The 21,672-nt window shown below is 42.2% G+C and overlaps 1 protein-coding gene across 5 annotated transcripts in view; it reads right to left on the bottom strand.

Annotated features, from left to right (window-relative positions):
• Positions 1–21,672, bottom strand: part of LOC126475062 (cytochrome P450 9e2-like) — a 122,860-nt gene that overhangs the window by 44,266 nt on the left and 56,922 nt on the right. For all 5 annotated transcript variants that reach the window (XM_050102621.1, XM_050102617.1, XM_050102616.1 and 2 more), the window contains exon 3: positions 7,791–8,063. In XM_050102621.1, the coding sequence (XP_049958578.1) occupies positions 7,791–8,063 (273 nt within the window). The remainder of the gene's footprint in view (positions 1–7,790; positions 8,064–21,672) is intronic.

Below are 21,672 nucleotides of genomic sequence, written 5' to 3'. Positions count from 1 at the left end.
ACATGGGGACCGTGTCCATCCCCACCACCCAGTTTATTTTTCCTCGGCACTACAGCATCTACCAGCAGGACAACACAATGTATCACACAGCTTGCAGTGTACACGCATGGTTCAAAGAGTACCAGGATGAGTTTACCATAATCCCCTGCCACCAAGCTCTCTACATTTAAACCCATTCAAGAATCTATGGGACCACCTCGATTGGGCTGTTTGAGCTATGGATGGAAACTTAATGCAACTGTCCACAGTGCTGGAATCAGCATGGCTCCATATCCCTATTGGTACCTTCCAGAACCTCACTGATTCTCTTCCTGTGCATCTTACAGTGGTCGACTCTGCAATAGCTGGTTATCTGGGCACTTGACAGGTGATCACATTAATATGACTGGGCTGTGTAATGAGCAAATACAATAATAATAAGCAAAAGAGCAAGTCTATTTAACTATGAACTTTATGATCAGAAAAAATGGGCAAACTTATAAATACCATTTTGTGATATTACTTATACTTCTGCAGGGACTCACAGAAGCTGCAAAAAATGGTTAAAAAATGAAATTTTTCAGATGGAACAATTGGCAAATTAATAAGCTTCCTAGTGAAAGTAGACTTTTTGGAGTCAGAAAATTCTGAGCTATAAATTATGGTATTACATTTCAGAAACAACCATTACTTAAGATTTGAATGTTCTACAACACAAGATCTTTGATTATGGACAATTTTTGATACATAACATTTTTTGAAAAAGTAAGATCTTTAATGAAAAGAGGCAAATGAGAGCTTCCAGCAGATTATATCGAACAGACATCTGTTCACTATGAATTTCAGGTAAATTAATTAGACTGTTGTCATCAGTAATTGAGAAATGACAATGTGAACAATAAAATTTTATGAATTCCTACTTGAATAAAAGAGTAGCTAAATGTAAGGATTGGTACAAGAACAAGTAGGATGGTTCTACCTTGCTCTGTTATGAAGTATACAGTCTGGAAACATTGGACCTGATAGCAAAAATAATTGTTGTGACTCGCCGATCATTCAAAGTGCCGCCACGCAATTAGCGTGTCCTCTACGTAAGGCGCTGTCTGCCAGCCATGCAGCAGCTGCGCCACCTAAGCGGCCAGCCGAGCAGCGCCCGCTAGACTGGGACTCAGTGCTCATTCGAATGCTAACGTGTACACATGTCTTGCTTGTCAACTTACTCTGTGACTTATATGTGTTGTGTCGTTCTGAAATATATGTGTTAAACTTGACGTTATAACAACTGGCGATGAGGTAGTGGATTTTTCCTTTTCACCATTGACCCACAGGTTTCCATGGCTACTGTCGAGCAACTATTGCAAAATCTCCTTGAACAGCAAACGCTTCTAACAGCGGCGATTCGCGATTTCGTTGCTATACCTCCTTTTCCTCCTAACAACGAGACAGCGGAAGACCGGTCTGATTATGAAAAACGTCTTCGACAGCACTTCTTGGCATTTCATGTCACGGACGAACAACCATGTAAGTCTCTGTTCCTTTTCTGGATTTCACCTCAAATGTATCGGTTGTTGTCGCAATTGGCTCCTCTGAAGGATCCTGTGTCTTTGTCCTTTGCTGAAATGTGCTCACTTCTGTCTGTCTATTTTCAAAAGCAAACACATGTGGTAGCCTCTTGTGTTGCCTTTTATCGTTGTCAAAAACAGCCACATCAATCCAATTGCGCTTGGGCTGCTGAACTTCACGGCCTCAGTCGAAAGTGTCAATTTGTTACTGACATTCACAAAGAATCCTATGCCGATTCCATGGTACGGGATGCTATTATCCGGTCGGCGACCGACAAAGAAGTTCGGCAACATGCCCTTCAGTTGGCAAATCCGACTCTAGATGAAGTTCTCTCCATTGCGCAGTCTTTTGAAATTCCTCGTGCCACTGGGGCGCAAATAGAGGAGTGGGGTGATGTCGGGAAATACAACCTCTGTGCGCTGTTGACGACGCGTGCGGCGCGTCCCCGCCGGCCGACGTGGCTGCAGTGCACTACCACGTGCAGCCTTGGCCTAACTGTAAACAACCCACTAAGAAACTGCAGCAAAACCCCTGGCAACTTCCTTCATGTCCGCGTTGTTTTACGAGACATTCACGCGAGGATTGTCCCCAACGTTGGGCTGTGTGTCACAATTGCAAAAAGAAAGGTCATGTGTCTTCCGTTTGCAAATCCGACCGCATACATGATGTTCATGAACATGACGCTGATTCTGATTCTCTGTTACCTGTCAATTGCACTTCTTACCTTTCACGGAAGTTATTCCTCACTGTCCAAATCCTTGGTCGAGATGTTCGCATGCAGGTGGATACCGGTTCTGCTGCCACTATAATTAATTCTCAGACGTATCTTCAGTTGGGTTCTCCACTCCTGTCACCTGTCACTCAGCAATTACAGACATACAATAAACAGAAGATTTCTCTCTTGGGACAGTTAAATGCTGAGGTATCTTACAAATCCATCGTTCGCACTGTCCCCATATTTGTGGTCGACCAGAGTAACGCAGAGAATCTTTTTGGTTTCGATGCCTTTCGCGTTTTTGGGTTCTCCATAGATGACTCTGTCAATATTGTCTCTGATGCTATTCCTTATGCCCAACTGGATTCCTTGTCGACGACATTTTCGTCCCTTTTTTCTCCTGGGTTAGGCCATGCAAACGACTTTGAAGCTCATATCACACTCAAACCCACTGCTCGGACTAAGATTTTTTGGGCTCGGCCCATTCCTGTGGTCCTCCGTGATTGGGTAAAACGGGAGTTGGATCGTCTCTCTACTTTAGGGGTCTTGCTTCCTGTCACTTCCAGTGAGTAGTCCTCTCCTGTTGTTGTCATTGCTAAGCCAAATGGTCATATTCGTCTCTGTGGCGATTTCAAAGCCACTGTAAATGCTCAATGCCTCATCGACACTTACCCTATGCCCCGTCCTGAAGAACTGTTCACTAAACTTGCTGGAAGCCAGTATTTTTCTAAAATTGACCTGTCAGAAGCTTATCATAAACTTCCTCTCGATGCTGCTTCCTGGCAGTTTCTGGTCCTTAACACGCCTTTCGGCCTCTATCAATACCAATGCTTGCCATTCAGTGTTGCTAGCGCCCCTTCTCTCTTTCAGCGATTCTTGGAATAATTATTGCTCCCTGTCCCTGGGTGTATCAATTACATGGACGACATTGTTGTCACTGGCTCCACCACTGAAGAACATCTTCAAAATCTCTGCACACTTTTTCATGTCTTACAGACTGCCGATCTTAAGTGTAATCTCCAGAAATCACAATTTTTTCAGGCATCTATCACGTACTTGGGGTTTCAACTCTCTCGGGGTGGTATTCGTCCACTTCAGCAAACTGTCGCTGCGATCGATGCCCTTCCTCGCCCCACATCTGTTAAGGAACTGCAGGCATTCTTGGGGAAAATAACATACTATCACAAGTTTTTACCATCTGCGGCTTCGGTGGCTCAGCCGTTGCATCACCTGTTGCATAAAAACGTGCCTTTTCACTGGTCCGCGTCATGTGATGCGGCTTTCCAGAAATTGAAGACTATGCTGAAACAGGCCCCGTCCCTGGCTACTTCTTGTTGGCCAACATCTTGATCTTGCCACAGACGCCTCTCAATACGGGGTCAGTGCAGTCCTTGCGCATCGTTTTTCTGACGGTTCAGAACAACCCATTGCTTATGCCTCCAAAACGCTCATGGATGCCCAACAAAAGTATTCTCAAATTGAAAAAGAAGCTTTGGCCATTATCTATGCTCTTCATAAGTTTGGTGTTTTTCTCTATGGCTCAAAGTTTCATCTTGTTACTGATCACAAACCACCTGTTTCCTTGTTTCATCCATCAACGTTACTTCCCGACAAGGCTGCACACCGCCTCCAGCGTTGGGCTCTTTACTTGTCTCGTTTCAATTTCCAGCCAACGGCTCAACATGCAAATGCTGATGCTCTGTCTCGCCTTCCCATGGGTCCTGATCTGGCATTCGATAGGGACGAACTTTTGTGTTTCCACCTGGATGTTGCCAAACAGCGGGTTGTGGACGGGTTCCCCATCACTGGGGACAGGCTGGCAGCTGCTACGGGTTCTGACCCTACCCTCTCCCGGGTTTTACTCTGTATTCAGAAGGGTTGGCCAGATCGCCTGTCCGCTACGACTTCTGATCCGTTGCAGAATAACTACGCTTTGCACTACTGCCTCACGGCTAGGGATGGTGTTATCCTCCTTTCCACTGACAATGCTTCTCCGCGTGTTGTGGTACCTGCGTCTTTGCGTGCTTCGGTCTTGCGCCTCCTTCACAAAGGGCACTGAGGTGTGTCTTGCACAAAATCTCTGGCATGCCGTCATGTGTACTGGCCTGGCATCGACTCTGAAATAGCACACATGGTCGCTGCCTGCAGCCCTTGTGCGTCACAGGCCGCTGCCCTGAAGTCATCTTTGTCACCGTGGCCTTCGCCTGAGAAGCCCTGGGAGCACATTCATGCTGACTTTGTGGGACCCTTTTTAGGTACTTATTGGCTCCTCGTAATTGACGCCTACTCTAACTTTCCTTTCATTGTCCATTGCATGTCGCCTACCACCGCGGCAACCACCAGTGCTCTCACCCGCATTTTTTCTTTGGAAGGCCTCCCCTCCACTCTTGTTACTGATAATGGTCCACAATTTGCCTCTTCCGAATTTGCAGATTTTTGTGCTCGTCACAGCGTTATGCATGTCACGGACCCGCCGTTCCATCCACAATCAAACGGTGAGGCTGAATGACTGGTCCGCACATATAAGGCTCAGATGCGGAAACTTCTGACTTCTTCTGCTGCTGATGATGCGCTTCTCCAGTTTCTGGCGTCTTACCGTTTCACTCCCACAGGTGACCACAGCCCGGCTGAGCTCTTACATGGCCGACAGCCCCGCACGCTACTTCATCTTCTGCAGCCTTCCACCTCACGGCTGCAGGTGCCTTCACTTGGCCGGTTCACCGCCAACGACCTCGTCTGGGTACAGGGATATGGCAGGCGGCCAAAATGGAGCCCGGGTCGCATCTTACGACACTGTGGCAGATGCCTGTATGAAATCCAGACAGACACGGGTGTTGCAGTGCGTCATTTGGACCAGCTTTGGTCTTGTGTGCCAGCAACGCCTGTTCCGAAAGCAACTACACCACCTTCAGCTCTACCTGACACTCAGGATCTTGGCATCTCTCAATACTCACAACGCAGCCCTCTCACCGTCATCGTGATGCCAGCACAAGAACAGACGCCACCAGGAGACGTGCCCATGCAGGAACCAGATGACCATCCTCTGTCAGAGCAAATCTACTCGCCTCCTCCTACAACGGACGCAGACACATCGCCCATGTCTCCTGTCATATCAACTGGACTTGCCGCAATGGGCAGATTGGTGCATGGGGCCCCAGCAGATTCGACCCCTATGTCTCCTGTCATCTCGACCCGTTATCATCGGGGACACTTCCGTCCGTATGGGAAGCCTCCTCCTCGAGACTTTACGGCGAGTCAAACAACGCCTATGGACATTAGCCATCTCCAGGACACCTCCATCAGGACCAGTGCAACAATTTCAAAGGAGCGAAAAGTGTTGTAACTCACCGATCATTCAAAGCGCCGCCTCCCAATTACGCGCGTCCTCTACGTGTGGCGCTGTCTGCCAGCCATGCAGCAGCTGCACCACCTAAGCGGCCAGCCAAGCAGCGGCCGCTAGACTGGGACTCAGTGCTCATTCGAATGCTAACGTGTACACGTCTTGCTTGTCAACTTACTCTGTGACTTATATGTGTTGTGTCGTTCTGAAATATATGTGTTAAACTTGACGTTATAACAATAATTATGAATGTGGTAGCAACACCTGCGTTCAGTGCAAGTACATGGCAGATCAATAAACACACAAACACTGCAGTGTTCAAATCAAACCAGATGGTTTACTTGATCTACATCTACATCTACATGGATACTCTGCAAAACACATGTAAGTGCCTACCAAATGATTCATCAAACCACCTTAACAATAATTCTCTATTATTCCAATGTGGAAGAAACAAACATCTATATCTGTCTGCGTGAACTCTGAATTCTCTTACTTTGTTATGATGATCATTTCTCCCTATGTAGGTCGCTGTCAACAAAATATTTTCACATGTGGAGGAGAAAGTTGGTGATTGAAATTTTGTGAGAAGATTCTGCCGCAACGAAAAATGCCTTTATTTTAATGATGTTCACCCCAAATTTTGTGTCATTTCAGTGACACTCTTTCCCCTATTCCGCAGTAATATAAAACATGCTGATCTTCTTTGAACTTTCTTGATGTGCTCCATCAATCCTATCCGGTAAGGGTCTCACACTACACTGCAATACTCCAAAAGAGGATGGACAATTGTAGTGTTGGCAGTCTCTTTAGTAGATCTGTTACATTTTCTGAGTGTCCTGCAAGTAAAACACAGTCTTTGGTTTACCTTTCCCACAATATTCTCTATGTGTTCTTTCCAATTCAAGTTGATCATAATTGTAATTCCTAGGTATTTAACCAAATTTCCAGCCGTTATATTTGACTGATTTACTGTGGACCCAAAATTTAACAGATTCCTTTTAGCACTCATGAGGATGACCTCACACTTTTCATTATTTAGTGTCAATTGCCAATTTTTGCACCATATAGAAATCTTTTCTAAATCATTTTGCAATTTGTTTTGATCTTCTGATGACTTTACTAGTCAATAAACGACAGCATCATTGGCAAACAACCTAAGATGACTGCTCAGATTGTCTCCTAAATTGTTTACGTAGATAAGGAATGCAAATGGCCTATAACACTACCTTGGGGAATGTCAGAAATCACTTATGTTTTACTCAATGACTTTCCATCAATTACTATGAACTGTGATCTCTATGACAGGAAATCACGAATCCAGTCACATAACTGAGATGATATTCCATAAGCACGCAACTTCACTACAATCTGCTTTTGTGGTACAGTATCAAAAGCATCCTGGAAATCTAAATATACAGAATCAATTTGAAATCACTTGTCAGTAGCACTCAACACCTCATATGTGTAAAGGGCTAGTTGTGTTTCACAAGAATGATGTTTTCTAAATCCGTGTTGACAGTGTGTGTCAATTGACTGTTCTCTTCGAGGTAATTCATAATGTTTGAACACAATATATGTTCTAAAATCCTGCTGCATATCAACGTTAATGATTTGGGCCTATAATTTAGTACATTATTCCTACTACTTTTCTTGAATATTGTTGTGACCTGCGCAACTTTACAGTCTTTGGGTACAGATGGTTCAAATGGCTCTGAGCACTATGGGACTCAACTGTTGAGGTCATTAGTCCCCTAGAACTTAGAACTAGTTAAACCTAACTAACCTAAGGACATCACAAACATCCATGCCCGAGGCAGGATTCGAACCTGCGACCGTAGCGGTCTTGCGGTTCCAGACTGCAGCGCCTTTAACCGCACGGCCACTTCGGCCGGCTTGAGTACAGATCTTTCGTCGAGCGAACATTTGTGTATGATTGTAAAGTATGGAGCTATTGTATCAGCATACTGTGAAGGGTACCTTGCTTTACTTCCTGCACCAACAAACAACAGACTGAGTAAAGAAGACTTGTATTCAAAAGTGGAGCCTCAAATTTCAGGAAGCATAAATAAAGTGATAGACTAATTGCAAGGAACTGCAAAGTACCTACAGATCCTGAATTTTAAAACACACAAACAATAAGCAAAAATGCTTAATGTTCTTAGAAGTTACTGAAAGTAGTTATGTACTTACGTTCTGTTAGGTAGCGTGTCATCTGATTTCCACACTGTACTACTATTTCCTCCATAGATTTCAGCTTTCCTGAGCTAAAAGTAGGGGTGAGCATAGCACGTACTTTTTTCCACTCAGCTCCCTTCAGGTTAATTAACATGTTATCTATGTGTGGTCTGTTCTTCAAACGTAGCACTGGTCGGTCCACGAAGCAGTCAAAATCACGGACCATGATGTTCCTGATGAGGTCTGGGTCTCGAACTATTAATACAGGTCGACGGCCCTCAAAATATCCTGCATATATTTAACTGTGTTTTAACAATGAACATAATGGAATATCGGGCCTATCTCATAAAACCAAATTTTAATAAAGACATAATTAAACAACAACTTTTAAAAGCAGTAAATCTCATTATAAAAGAAATGGGCAAAATTGAGAAAAAGCCATCAGTCTGTCAATTACAATGGATGGTTCACACAATATATTATTATTATTATTATTATTATTATTAACAGTTTTATTAAATTACAATACATACTATTCCTGAGAGAATACTCCAGGTATTTCATACATGTTCCAATTATAATAGTTCATTCATTTATCATGTTCCATCAATCTCATCCAGATGTTTGTGTCTTGTACTGTGACTGTATAAATCACAGTTCAGCTTAAACTCATGTTATTGCCAGAAAGGAAAACCATTAAGTATAAGTGTGTTGGGAAGTGACTGTGAGAAATCCAAATTCCTTAAAGGACTTCTGCAGGATGTATAGTTATCTACCTCACACAATATTCTTACTGTACAGTTCTGATGAGTAGACAGTTTATTTACTTTAGGCACTAAAAGTAAACCACCTGAACAGGCCACAAAGGCCCAATGATCCCGATTGGCCACCATGTCATCCTTAGCCCACAGGCATCACTGGATGTGGATATGGAGGGGCACATGGTCAGTAGACCACTCTCCCAGTCGTACGTCAGTTTACAAGGCCATAGCCACTACTTCTCAATCAAGTAGCTCCTCAGTTTGCATTTACTTTAGGCACACTACTTTAAAATATAGTTACAGAAGGCAACAAGGAGTAGAAATATGCAAAATAAGCCAACACTCTTCCTTTTAGCTCAACACAACAACAGGTGCTTCCAAGGGCATAGATGCTGAACTAAGCTTCTTGTTTAATTTATCTGTGTATTGATTCTATTTTAACTTGTTAACCAACTGGAGCCCCCGATAACTTTCACACAGTGTATTTCATTTAGTGTACAACCATTAATGTTTATGTCTCATGCTAGGAAGTCGTAATTTGCTGGTTTAAAATTGCATAATATGAGTCATTGTGAGATTAATACAAACTGTTAGCTGCAAACTACTTGTAGGTGTCTTAAGATATCATCTGAGCTATTTCTGTAAAGGCTGATTTTGGACCCTTGACCAGTATGCTTGTGTTGTCAGCAAATATTATAGTTGTCACTGGAAGTTCATTTATGTAAGTTTTAAACAATAATGGATCAGTACTGATCCTTATGGCACCCAACAGGGTATGTTACCTCATATTTGAGGTTCGCTTCATGCTTATGACACAGGTTGTCAATGCAACCCTCTGCTTTCTATTATGAAGGTAGGACTTCATTTACGTAAGTTATAAACAATAACGCAGTTAGTATTGATCCTTATGTCATCCAATAGGGTATGTTACCTCATATTTGACGTTGGTTTCATGCTTATGACACGGGCTGTCAATGTGACCCTTTGCTTTCCATTATGAAGGTAAGACTTCATCCACGCAAGGTATCATTAAAGCCACAGTACTTTAGTTTTTCAAATAGGATTTTGTGAGCTGCACAATCAAGTGTTTTGGCAAAGTCATAAAATAAACAGGGTACTTTTTCTTGTTTTGCTCTGATAGCCCTTCATTTGTGAGGTATTGTATTGCGTTCTCTGTGCAGAACCATTTACAAAAGCCGCCATCACAATCTCTTTCAAAACTCTATACAAGTCAGCCAGCAATGGCATGGTATTTTCCTACATACATAACAATATGTAGATACAAAGCACTTGCGAAATAATTTGCACAAGTGGACATTATATAAAACCAGATATCAAATTATCTGAGGGTTCTTGCTATGAAATATGTCATCACACAAAGCAGATGTACCAATTCTAACAAGCCACCATATCCTCTTTCCATTAATTCATTTTGTCCCTGTATTTACAAGGTGGCTAGCAAAAAAAGTTATATTTCTTTCTTGACTATAACTGTGTGATATTCAACTATTCACAATTGAGACTGAATAGACATAGCACTTTCTACATTTTTCTCCATCAACATTTTGATGACTCCAGTTTCAAAAGATAATTAAAGAAAATCTTAAAGGAGACAGTCGGATATGCAAGGAATCATAATATTTCATACAAATATAACATTTTCTGTAAATCATTGCGTTGAATGTAACTCTGCACCTAATGCAGAAGTGATTATTCCTAAAATATGTTACCAGAAAGACAATATGCACAGATCAATGGAATCAAGCTACAGATGCTTGTTGTAGCTACTACATTCAATATACAAAACATTTACAACCATAATACAAGCTATAAACATCATTGCCATAACAAGAAAAATCTGTGGGTTCATACTCAAGCATGTGGAAAGATATCTGTGTCCAAAAAATACTATTAAAATGTAAATCATTCACCTATTTTCAAAAATTTGTCACCAACAAGTAGCCAATATTCCTCAAATCACAAACAACTGTTGCTATCCTTTGCTGCTGTAGTTAACCACATTTCATTATCCTTGTTTTGCTTTTGGATGTTCATCTTACACACACCTCTCAAGACACTGTCCATTTTGTTCAACTCCTCTTCCAAGTCCATTGCTGTCTCTGACACAACTACAAGGTCACTGCTAAACCTCAAAGTTTTTATTTCCTTTCCCTGAACTTAAATTCCTACTCCAAATTTTTCTTTGGTTTACTGCTTGTTCAATGTACCATCTGAATAACATCAGGAACAGGCACCAACCCTGTCTCACTCCTTTCTCAACCACTGCTTCCATTTCATACCCTTTGACTCTTATTACTGCTATCTGGTTTGTGTGGAAATTATAAATATCATTTCACTCCCTGTATTTTATCCCTACTATCCTCAGAATTTCAAAGAGAGTATAACAGTCAACATCGCCAAAAGCTTTCTCTAAGTCTACAAATGCTATAAATGTAGGTTTGGCTTTCTTTAACCTATCGTCTAAGTAAAGGACAGAATTGTCTTTCATGTTCCTACATTTCTCCAGAATCCAAACTGATCTTCCCCGATGTCAGTTTCTATCAGGTGTTCCTTTGTTCTGTAAAGAATTCATGTTAGCATTTTGCAACCATAACTGATTAAACTGATAGTTTGGTAATTTTCATACCTGTCAACACCTGCTTGCTTTGGAATTGGGGTTGTTATGTTTTTCTCAAAGTCTGAGGATATTTTGCCTGTCTCATTTATCTTGCACACCCATCTTTCAGAGCATCAAATTCTTCTCACAGTATCATATCTTTCATCTCGTCTTCATCTATGTCCACTTCCCTTTCCATAATATTGCCTTCAAGTTTATCTCCATCTATATACTCCTTCCATCTTTCAGCGTTCCCTTCTTTGCTTAGGACTGCTTTCCCATATGAGCTCTTGATATTGAAGCAGCTGCTTCTCTTTTCACCAAAGGCATATTTAATTTTCCTGTGGGCTGTGTCTGTCTTTCCCCTAATGAAATATGCTTCTAAACGCTTACAGTTGTCCTCTAACCATTCCTGTTTAGCCATTTTGCATTTCCTGCCAATATGATTTTTTAAGCGTTTACATTCCTTTTTGCTTGCTTCATTTGCTGCATTTTTATATTTTCTCCTTTCATCTATTAAATTCAATATATCTTGTGTTATCCAAGGATTTCTGCTAGGTCTTGTCTTTTTACCTATTTGATCCTCTGATTCTTCTGTTAAAGCTACTCATATGTCTTTGATTGTATTCCTTTCCCCTGTTCTAGTCAACCTTTGCCTAATGCTCCCTCTGAAACTCTCAGCAATCTCTGGTTCTTTCAACTCATCCAGGTTCCATCTCCTTAATTCCCTACCTTCTACCTTTCTCTTCAGTATTGGTGTACAGTTCATAAACAGCAAATTGTGGTCAGAGTCCACATCTGCCCCTGGAAATGTTTTACAATTTGAAACCTGGAGCATTAGTGATGATTAAATTATGCTCTGTGCAAAATTCTACCACGTGACTTCTTTCATTCCTTTCCCCCGGTCCATATTCACCTCCTATTTTCCCTTCTCTTCCTTTTTCTACTATCAAATTCCAATCCCCCATCACTATTAAATTTTCATCTCCATTAACTACCTGAATAATTTCTTTTATCTTGTCATACATTTCTTCAATCTCATCATCATCATCTGTGGAGCTTGTTGACATATAAACTTGTACTACTGTGGTGAGTGTGGGCTTTGTGTCTTGGCTACAATAATGCATTCACTATGCTGTTCATAGCAGCTTACTCACATTCCTGTTTTCTTGTTCATTATTAAATCTACTCTTGCATTATCCATATTTGATTTTATACTTACAACCCTGTATTCACCTGACCAGAAGTCTTGCTCCTCCTGCCAACAAACTTCACTAATTCCCACTATATCTAATTTCAACCAATCCATTTCCCTTTTCAAATTTTCTAACCTACCTGCCCAATTAAGGGCTCTAACATTCCATGCTCAGACCTATAGGAAGTCAGTTTTGTTTCTCCTGATGATGACATCTTCCTTAGTAGTCCCTACCCGGAGATTCTATGGGCAACTATTTTACCTCCGGAATATTTTGCCCAAGAAGATGCCATCATCCTTTAACCATACAGTAGAGCTGCATGCCCTTGGGAAAAGTTATGGCTGCAGTTTCCCTTTGCTTTCAACCATTCACAGTACCAGCACAGCAGGGCCATTTTGGTTGATATTACAAAGCCAGATCAGTCAATCATCCAGACTTTTGCCCCTGCAAATAGTGAAAAGGCTGCAGTCCCTCTTCAGGAACCATACATTTCTCTAGCCTCTCAACAAACAGATACCCCCTCAGTAATGACTGTAGAGAATACTTCATTAAGTATAATATATTAACAGTGTATTCATTATATGTTCTAAGGACTATACTGTTTGTAAAAGAAAATATGGAGCACAGTATAATAAATAGTGATATCCATAGTTATAATACAAGGAAGAAAGAGGATTACCACATAAAATTCAGAAATAAAAAAGAAACCGATCTTAATCCATTTTCTGCTGGAAGATTTTTTTTACAACAGACTGCCAAATACCATAAAAATGTTAAAAGGAAACATATTTAAAATAAAATTAAAGCATCTGTTAACTGCTAAATGTTTGTACTCCATCAAGGGTTTTTAATGTTGTATGTACTTTATTTCTACTACTAAACTATTATTATTGTTCATGTATGTACTGACTGACTATGTCCACAACTGTAAAAGTTATTATGGACAAATAAACCATTATTATTATTATTATTATTATGGTTGTACCTACTGTACAACTATCTGCAATCTGTATCACTGATCACTGAGGCACACAAGCTGCCCCGCCAATGGCAAAGTCCATGGTTCATGTACAACTGATCCATGGTTGACATTACATCTTTGAAATGTGTAACATTACACGAAGTAGATGGACAATTATATAAATTGTATATAAACATACTAATTTCAATAAATGTTCTTTCAAGGACAAATAAATAAATGCAACACCTTTTGACAGAAAAGTGCTTTCCCCAAGATTTACAGAGTGAATGAGTGTCCACTTCAGGATTTAAGGACTAGTGGAAGTGTTTGTTCTCCAAAGCCAAACAGGGGACATACAAGGTGTTTCAAAAATGACCGGTATATTTGAAACGGCAATAAAAACTAAACGAGCAGCGATAGAAATACACCGTTTGTTGCAATATGGTTGGGACAACAGTACATTTTCAGGCAGACAAACTTTCGAAATTACAGTAGTTACAATTTTCAACAACAGATGGCGCTGCGGTCTGGGAAACTCTATAGTACGATATTTTCCACATATCCACCATGCGTAGCAATAATACGGCGTAGGCTCTGAATGAAATTACCCGAAACCTTTGACAACGTGTCTGGCGGAATGGCTTCACATGCAGATGAGATGTACTGCTTCAGCTGTTCAATTGTTTCTGGATTCTGGCGGTACACCTGGTCTTTCAAGTGTCCCCACAGAAAGAAGTCACAGGGGTTCATGTCTGGCGAATAGGCAGGCCAATCCACGCCGCCTCCTGTATGTTTCGGATAGCCCAAAGTAATCACACGATCATCAAAATATTCATTCAGGAAATTAAAGACGTCGGCCGTGCGATGTGGCCGGGCACCATCTTGCATAAACCACGAGGTGTTCGCAGTGTCGTCTAAGGCAGTTTGTACCGCCACAAATTCACAAAGAATGTCCAGATAGCGTGATGCAGTAATCATTTCGGATCTGAAAAATGGGCCAATGATTCCTTTGGAAGAAATGGCGGCCCAGACTAGTACTTTTTGAGGATGCAGGGAGATGGGACTGTAACATGGGGCTTTTCGGTTCCCCATATGCGCCAGTTCTGTTTATTGACGAAGTCGTCCAGGTAAAAATAAGCTTTGTCAGTAAACCAAATGCTGCCCACATGCATATCGCCGTCATCAATCCTGTGCACTATATCGTTAGCAAATGTCTCTCGTGCAGCAATGGTAGCGGCGCTGAGGGGTTGCCGCATTTGAATTTTGTATGGATAGAGGTGTAAACTCTGGCGCATGAGATGATACGTGGACGTTGGCGTCATTTGGACCGCAGCTGCAACACGGCGAACGGAAACCCGAGGCCGCTGTTGGATCACCTGCTGCACCAGCTGCGCGTTGCCCTCTGTGGTTGCCGTACGCGGTCGCCCTACCTTTCCAGCACGTTCATCCGTCACGTTCCCAGTCCGTTGAAATTTTTCAAACAGATCCTTTATTGTATCGCTTTTCGGTCCGTTGAAAACTTCGTCTTGTTGCAACAACACTGTGTTCTAGGCGGTGGAATTCCAACACCAGAAAAATCCTCTGTTCTAAGGAATAAACCATGTTGTCCACAGCACACTTGCACGTTGTGAACAGCACATGCTTACAGCAGAAAGACGACGTACAGAATGGCGCACCCACAGACTGCGTTGTCTTCTATATCTTTCACATCGCTTGCAGCGCCATCTGTTGTTGAAAATTGTAACTACTGTAATTTCGAAAGTTTGTCCGCCTGAAAATGTACTGTTGTCCCAAGCATATAGCAACAAACGGTGTATTTCTATCGCTGCTCGTTTAGTTTTTATTGCCGTTTCAAATATACTGGTCATTTTTGAAACACCCTGTAGAAATAAGTTTTCAAAAGGCTCAGCCCAAGAATTATGGCAGAGCTATCACATAGACAGATTTCTTTATGAATACAAAACAAAAGCATGGCATCCATGTGGATGTGAGGTAAACAGTGTGGTCCTCTTTATTGTGGAGAAGACATGGTTGTGAGTGACAGAATTAGGGCATATCAATACACAGACATTTTTACAACTTGTTAGCTGTGTACCATTGAATGCTGTTTGAAAATTGTCTTCCCTTGGTTTTATGATGACAGAATAACAATCACCAACATAATGTATGTTGAAGAACACTTTTATTAAATACATGTAGCACATACACACATAGTGTGAACATTGAAGACAAGCACCACACAAAGACAAAACATACCAAAGATCTTCAATCAAAGAGTCTACAAATCAAACTCGAAGATGATGTTTCTTGTGGTGGATAGTCACCACAGAGACCCCTCCCCGTCCCCCCTCTCCCTCCAGGTAGCGCAGAGCACAGGGAAGGAATGGAGATGTTATCCATGATGAAACATTGAAGCCGCATAGGTGGGAGAAGGAGTTGTGCCATGCAGTAGCACGGAGGTTTGTCACGTGGAGTGAGGTCCATGAGTGGTGAGTGGAGCGGCATGACAATGGAGAGGATGCTGTTACCAGAGATTTTGGCCACTAGGATGTCCTGTACTGTGTCTGATGGGAGCTCAAAGGATTTCAGTAGCTGTATGTGAGTTGCTGAGGCATTGTATTGCATTGAAGGAAGGATGATAAAAATGAAGACAGTGTTGTCTCAAACCTCAATAGAGAGGTAACACAGGGTGATGTCTGTGATGTAGTAAACACTGTACACTGTATTGAGAGGGGGTGAGGGAGGTGGCGGGGGAGGGGTGTCTCACTGGGAGGTGAAGCCATCACACACTCCCCAAGTTGTGTCTCATGGAGGAGTGCCATCGACTGTGGCCTGCGAAGCTGTGGGAACAAACAGAGAACTGTAGATCACCTGTTAACAACCATGCTAGCTTTATCCTATTTATTGAGACTTTCATATTTGCTGTTGAGCACAATGTCCAGTGTGTTCTGACCCTGGTCAAGGACTTGGTGAGGGCCCAAGTACCGGGGCTGGAGACATGCACAGAGGGAGTCGTCACGAAGCATAAGCTAATTGCAGGTTGCAAGATCTTTTTGCTCGTGGTACAGAATGCAGTTTCCTGAGCAAGGACTTGTGAAATTTATTCACATATTTTATCAACTAGAGCAGGAAGCTCATCTTCATTTGTGAGGTATAAGTGTCCAACAAACTCACATGGGAAGATTGAGTACTCCTAATCTTCAGTGGATACCACAAGATCCTGCAGGAGATCCCAGCAGAGGGGTCAAAACGTCAATTGTTTAAAGAAATGTGACATGGCCTAACAACCCAAAAGATTTTAACTTCAGTGACAATGGTCACAAAAGCCTGCACACGTACACATGAGTGCCGTCTTAAGGATTTAGTGACAATGCTCCACAATACCATTGCTCTGCGGGTGGTAGGAAATGGTGTGGAACTTGTCAACACTGCACAGCTCACAAAGTTTGGTGAGCAGTGAGGATACGAACTGGTGGCACTGGTTGGTGATTGCAGATGAAGGGCAACGAAAATGATAACTCCAGAAGCTGACGAAGGCTTGGGCAACCAAAGCAGCCATTATAAAAGATAAAGGAATGGCTTTGACCCACCTTGAGGCTTGGTTGATGACTGAGAATTTATCTCGAAAGCCCTAGGAGGAATGGAGGGAGGAGGCCAACAATGTTGATATGTACATGACATAGGTGTTCTTTGGGAATGCTGAACTGTCCTACATGGAGCTGTGCATGTCATCCAACTCTACTTCTCTGGCATGGAACACAAGCTCGCATCCAATTGTGACATTGGTCTTAACCCCAGCCATGCTAATTGTTTGGTAACCAGCTTAGCAGTGGCATTAATGCCTGGGTGAACAAGAGAGTATAGGGAGTTGACACCGCTTGCTGGAGAGGGGGAGGTACAATTGATTGGAGGTACCTGTTAAAGTGTCACACACATTGGGTTGGCTCAATTGGCTCTGAGCACTATGGGACTTAACATCTGAGCTCATCAGTCCTCTAGAACTTAGAACTACTTAAACCTAACTAACCTATGGATATCACACACATCCATGCCCTAGGCAGGATTCGAACCTGTGACCATAGCGGTCGCGTGGTTCCAGACTGAAGTGCCTAGAACCACTTGGCCACACTGGCCGGCACGCACATTGGGGGTAGCTGAGCCTGGCAGTTGGAGTGGCTCAACAATCAGCGTGCATTTTGTGTCCTTCAGCTTGTCTGCCAAATCAATTTCATTATTTAAATGTATCTAAAAACAAAGATGATGTGACTTACCAAACGAAAGCGCTGTCAGGTCGACACACACACACACACACACACACACACACACACACACACACACACACACACACACACACAGATATATATATCTTGTGTCTGTATATGTGTGGATGGATATGTGAGTGTAAGTGTGTGCGAGTGTATACCCGTCCTTTTTTTCCCGCTAAGGTAAGTCTTTCCGCTCCCAGGATTGGAATGACTCCTTACCCTCTCCCTTAAAACCCACATCCTTTCGTCTTTCCCTCTCCTTCCCTCTTTCCTGATGAAGCAACCGTTGGTTGCGAAAGCTTGAATTTTGGGTGATGTTTGTGTTTGTTTGTGTGTCTATCGACCTGCCAGCGCTTTCGTTTGGTAAGTCACATCATCTTTGTTTTTAGATATATTTTTCCCACGTGGAATGTTTCCCTCTATTAAATTCATTATTTAAATGGATAGATAAAAAAATCTACTCACTGAGTGACAGCACAATGCACACATAAAAGACATTTGCAATTGGCAAGCTTTCGGAGCAAGTGGCTCCTTCTTCAGGCAGAAGGGTTGAAGGGGAAGGAAGAGAGGTGAAGGAAAAGGACTGGAGAAGTCTAGGAAAAGGAGTAGATTTTCGGAAAGTCGCCCAGAACTATGGGTCAGGGGAGACTTACCACACAGGATCAGAAGAAAAGACTGATTGTTGGGGACTGCATCGGACAAGATTTGAAAACCTGAGAGCTTAAAGGTGCAAGACAGGGTAACGTACAGACAGAGATTACTGCTTAAACATCATGCATGAGTTAATAAGAATGAAAAGCTAAGTGTATTGTACATCAGAGAGGTGAGAGGTGGTGGTGAAAAATAGATGGGAAAGTCAATGAAAGATGTAAAAATTAAAACAGATTGAAGCAATGAGTAGTTACAGTGGAGAAATGCTGAGATGGAAGAAATTAATGTACGAGGGCTGTTCAATAAAGAATTATCATAATTTTTAATGTTCATAATTTTTCACACTAAAATTTAACCTTATGATATTCTGTTAGCTTAATGTGCAACAAGCATGCCATAGTAGTTTCATTGTTGGGACTCTGTTTCCCACCTGTGAGAGACAGGCAAGGTCAGACATGTTCAGTATCACCTACTGCTGCAATGGAGGTAACATGCGAGGAACAATATGCGGCTTTGAAATTCTGCTTTTGTCTCCACAAATTTTCAGCTGAGGCCTATACAATGTTACAGGAGCCTAGGGAGAGTCTGTTCTTCCCTACAGCACAGTTAGAAGGTGGCTTAATATGTTTAAAGAGGGGAGACAATCAATTTCAAAGGAAGGTGGACCTGGTGCTCCAGTTACTACTCTGACTGAAGAAAACATCAACACTGTTGCTGTCATTGCGAGAGAGGACTGATGAATTACCTTAATATCACTTTCTGAAATACTGAACATTTCATTGGGTGCCACCCACACGTTGGTGACAGAAAAATTACGTGACACGTGTTTGTGCGCAATGGGTTCCAAGACTGTTGATTCCCGAACAGAAGGGCATTGACATGCAGGTCTGCATGCAGTTAAAGTTGATGTTAGAGGAAGATCTGGAGTTTCTTTCAAATGGAATCACTGCTGATGAAACTTGGCTACATCATTGTGATCCTAAAAGCAAACAGCAAACCACAGTGTGGAAATTCCCTTCATCAACAACCCCCCAAAAAGCAAAAGTGGTTGCTTCTGCTGGGAAAGTTATGGTCATCTCATTCTTTGATATTCATGGAATGGTTTATCAACATGTTGTACCTGTACACACATCAGTGACTGGACAATACTACAGGGATGTCCTGCAAAAGTTCATATCAGGTGCAAAAGACCCCATTTCCATGAAGCAAGCTGATTGCTGCACCATGATAATGTGCAGCCACATACTGTCAATGTTGTTGCTCAATATCTTGCAAAAATCAATGTGAAGTGCATCCCTCACCCTCCCTATAGTCCGGATTTAGCCCCATGTGACTTTTTTCTATTCCCTAACATGAAGAAATACCTTTGTGGGAGGCATTATCAATCATCAGAAGCAGTGGTGAAGGCTGCGGAACTGATTTTGAAGGACCTCTCAAAAAATTGTTTCCAACATGTATTTGGAGACTGGCAGAAACGCTGGGACAAGTGCATCACATTCAGGGGACCCTCACAAATTAAGGCCAAGGTGAATCCGAGAACCAACGACATGTTGTAGTGTTAGTTCCCACCTGTGGAGTTCTGAGAAACTGGTGTCTGGGGTAAGAATTCAGATGGCGCATGTGGTGAAACAGGCACTGAGGTCTTGAATGTCATGTTGTAGAGAATGCTCTGCAACAGGATATTGTGTGTTGCCTGTATATATCCTCTGCCTATGCCCATTCATCCTGGCTGATAACTGGGTGGTAGTCAAGCCGATGTAAAAGGCAGAACATTGTTTACATTACAGCTGGTACAAGACGTGTCATTGCACATTTGGTTCTCAGTTTGATAGTATATGTTTTGCCAGTTACAGAGCTGGATTAGGTGGTGGTAGGAGGGTGCATGAGGGAAGTCTTGCACCGGGAACTGTCACAGGGGTAGGTGCCATGGGGTGAGGAGATGGGTGCAAGTGAAGTATAGGGTCTGACAAGGATATTGCAGAGGTTGGGAGGTTGATGAAAAGCCAGTATACACCCTCTGCCTATACCCATTCACCCTAATTGATAATACAGTTGTAGTCATGCCTGTTTACATAACAGCTGGTATATGACACGTGTTGTTTCATAGGTGGCTCTCCCTTTGATAGTATATGTTTTGCCAGTGCCAGTTATAGGGCTGTTGTAGGTCGTGGTAGGAGGGTGCGTAGGCCCAGTCTTGCAGCAGGGACGGTCACAGGGGTAGGAGCCATAGGATAGGAAGATAGGAAGATGGGTGCCAAGGTACAACAGCCCTATAACTGGCAAAATATATACTGTCAAGGGGAGAGCCACCTGCGAACTGATGCATGTCACATAGCAGCTGTTATGTAAACACTGTTCAGCCTTCTACATCAGCATGACTACCAGCAAATTATCAATTAGGGTGAAAGGGCATAGGCAGAGGGTGTATACTGGCAACACACAATATACTGTTGTGGAGCATGCTCTACAACATTACATTCATGACCTCGGTGCCTGTTTCACTACAGGCACCATCTGAATTCTTCTCCCAGACACCGGTTACTCAGAACTCTGCAGGTGAGAACTAGCACTACAATATGTCCTTGGTTCTCGCCACCCACCTGGCCTTAATTTACGTTAATTTCTTCTGTCTCATCATTTCTTCACTGTAACTACTCTTTGCTTCACTCCGTTTTAGTTTTCTGCATCTTTCACTGTCTTTCCCAATTATTTTTCACTGCCCCTCTCCCACCTCTGTTACATACAATGCACTTAGCTTTTCACTCTTAATAACTCATTCATGACGTTTAAGCAGTAATATCTGTCTGCATATTAGAATGTCTTCCATCTTTAACCTCTCAGGTTTTCGAATATCATCTGATGCAGTCCCCAACAAATCATTCTTTCTCATCCTGTACGGTAAGTCTCCTCTGACCCACGGTTCTGGGTGACTTTCCCAAAATATACCCCTTGCTCTAGACTTCTCCAGTCCTTTTCCTTCATCCCTCTTCCTTCCCCTTCAACCTTTCTGCCTGAAGAAAGATCCACTGGCTCCAAAAGCTTGCCCATTATAACCGTCTTTTATGTGTGTGTTCTGCTGCCACTTTGTGAGTAGATCTTTTATCTATTCAATTAAATAATTTTGTCAATAATAGTGTTTGTTGTCATAAATTGATTTCATTGGTCTTCTGGTCTTCAGGTGGGCCAATTTGTCCATGTCAATGATGTATGTTATAATATTCATGCAGAACAGGCAATCAACAACAACTTTATCAGTACCAATACAGAGCGCGTCAAAAAAATGTATACACTCTTTGAACTGTCATAGAAAATTTATTTCCCGTTCTACGAAATTTGAGAATGTAGCTACGGTTTGAAGACGGTGGAGAAGTGAGTATGGTACAGAACCACCTTCAAGGTTAACAATTACACATCTACGAGACAAATTCAAAATTCATGGAACAGTG

Source organism: Schistocerca serialis, chromosome 4 (genome assembly GCF_023864345.2).
Source record: "Schistocerca serialis cubense isolate TAMUIC-IGC-003099 chromosome 4, iqSchSeri2.2, whole genome shotgun sequence".
In the NCBI taxonomy this organism is placed as follows: Eukaryota; Metazoa; Arthropoda; class Insecta; order Orthoptera; family Acrididae; genus Schistocerca; species Schistocerca serialis.
This window is presented reverse-complemented; position numbering and strand designations above follow the sequence as displayed.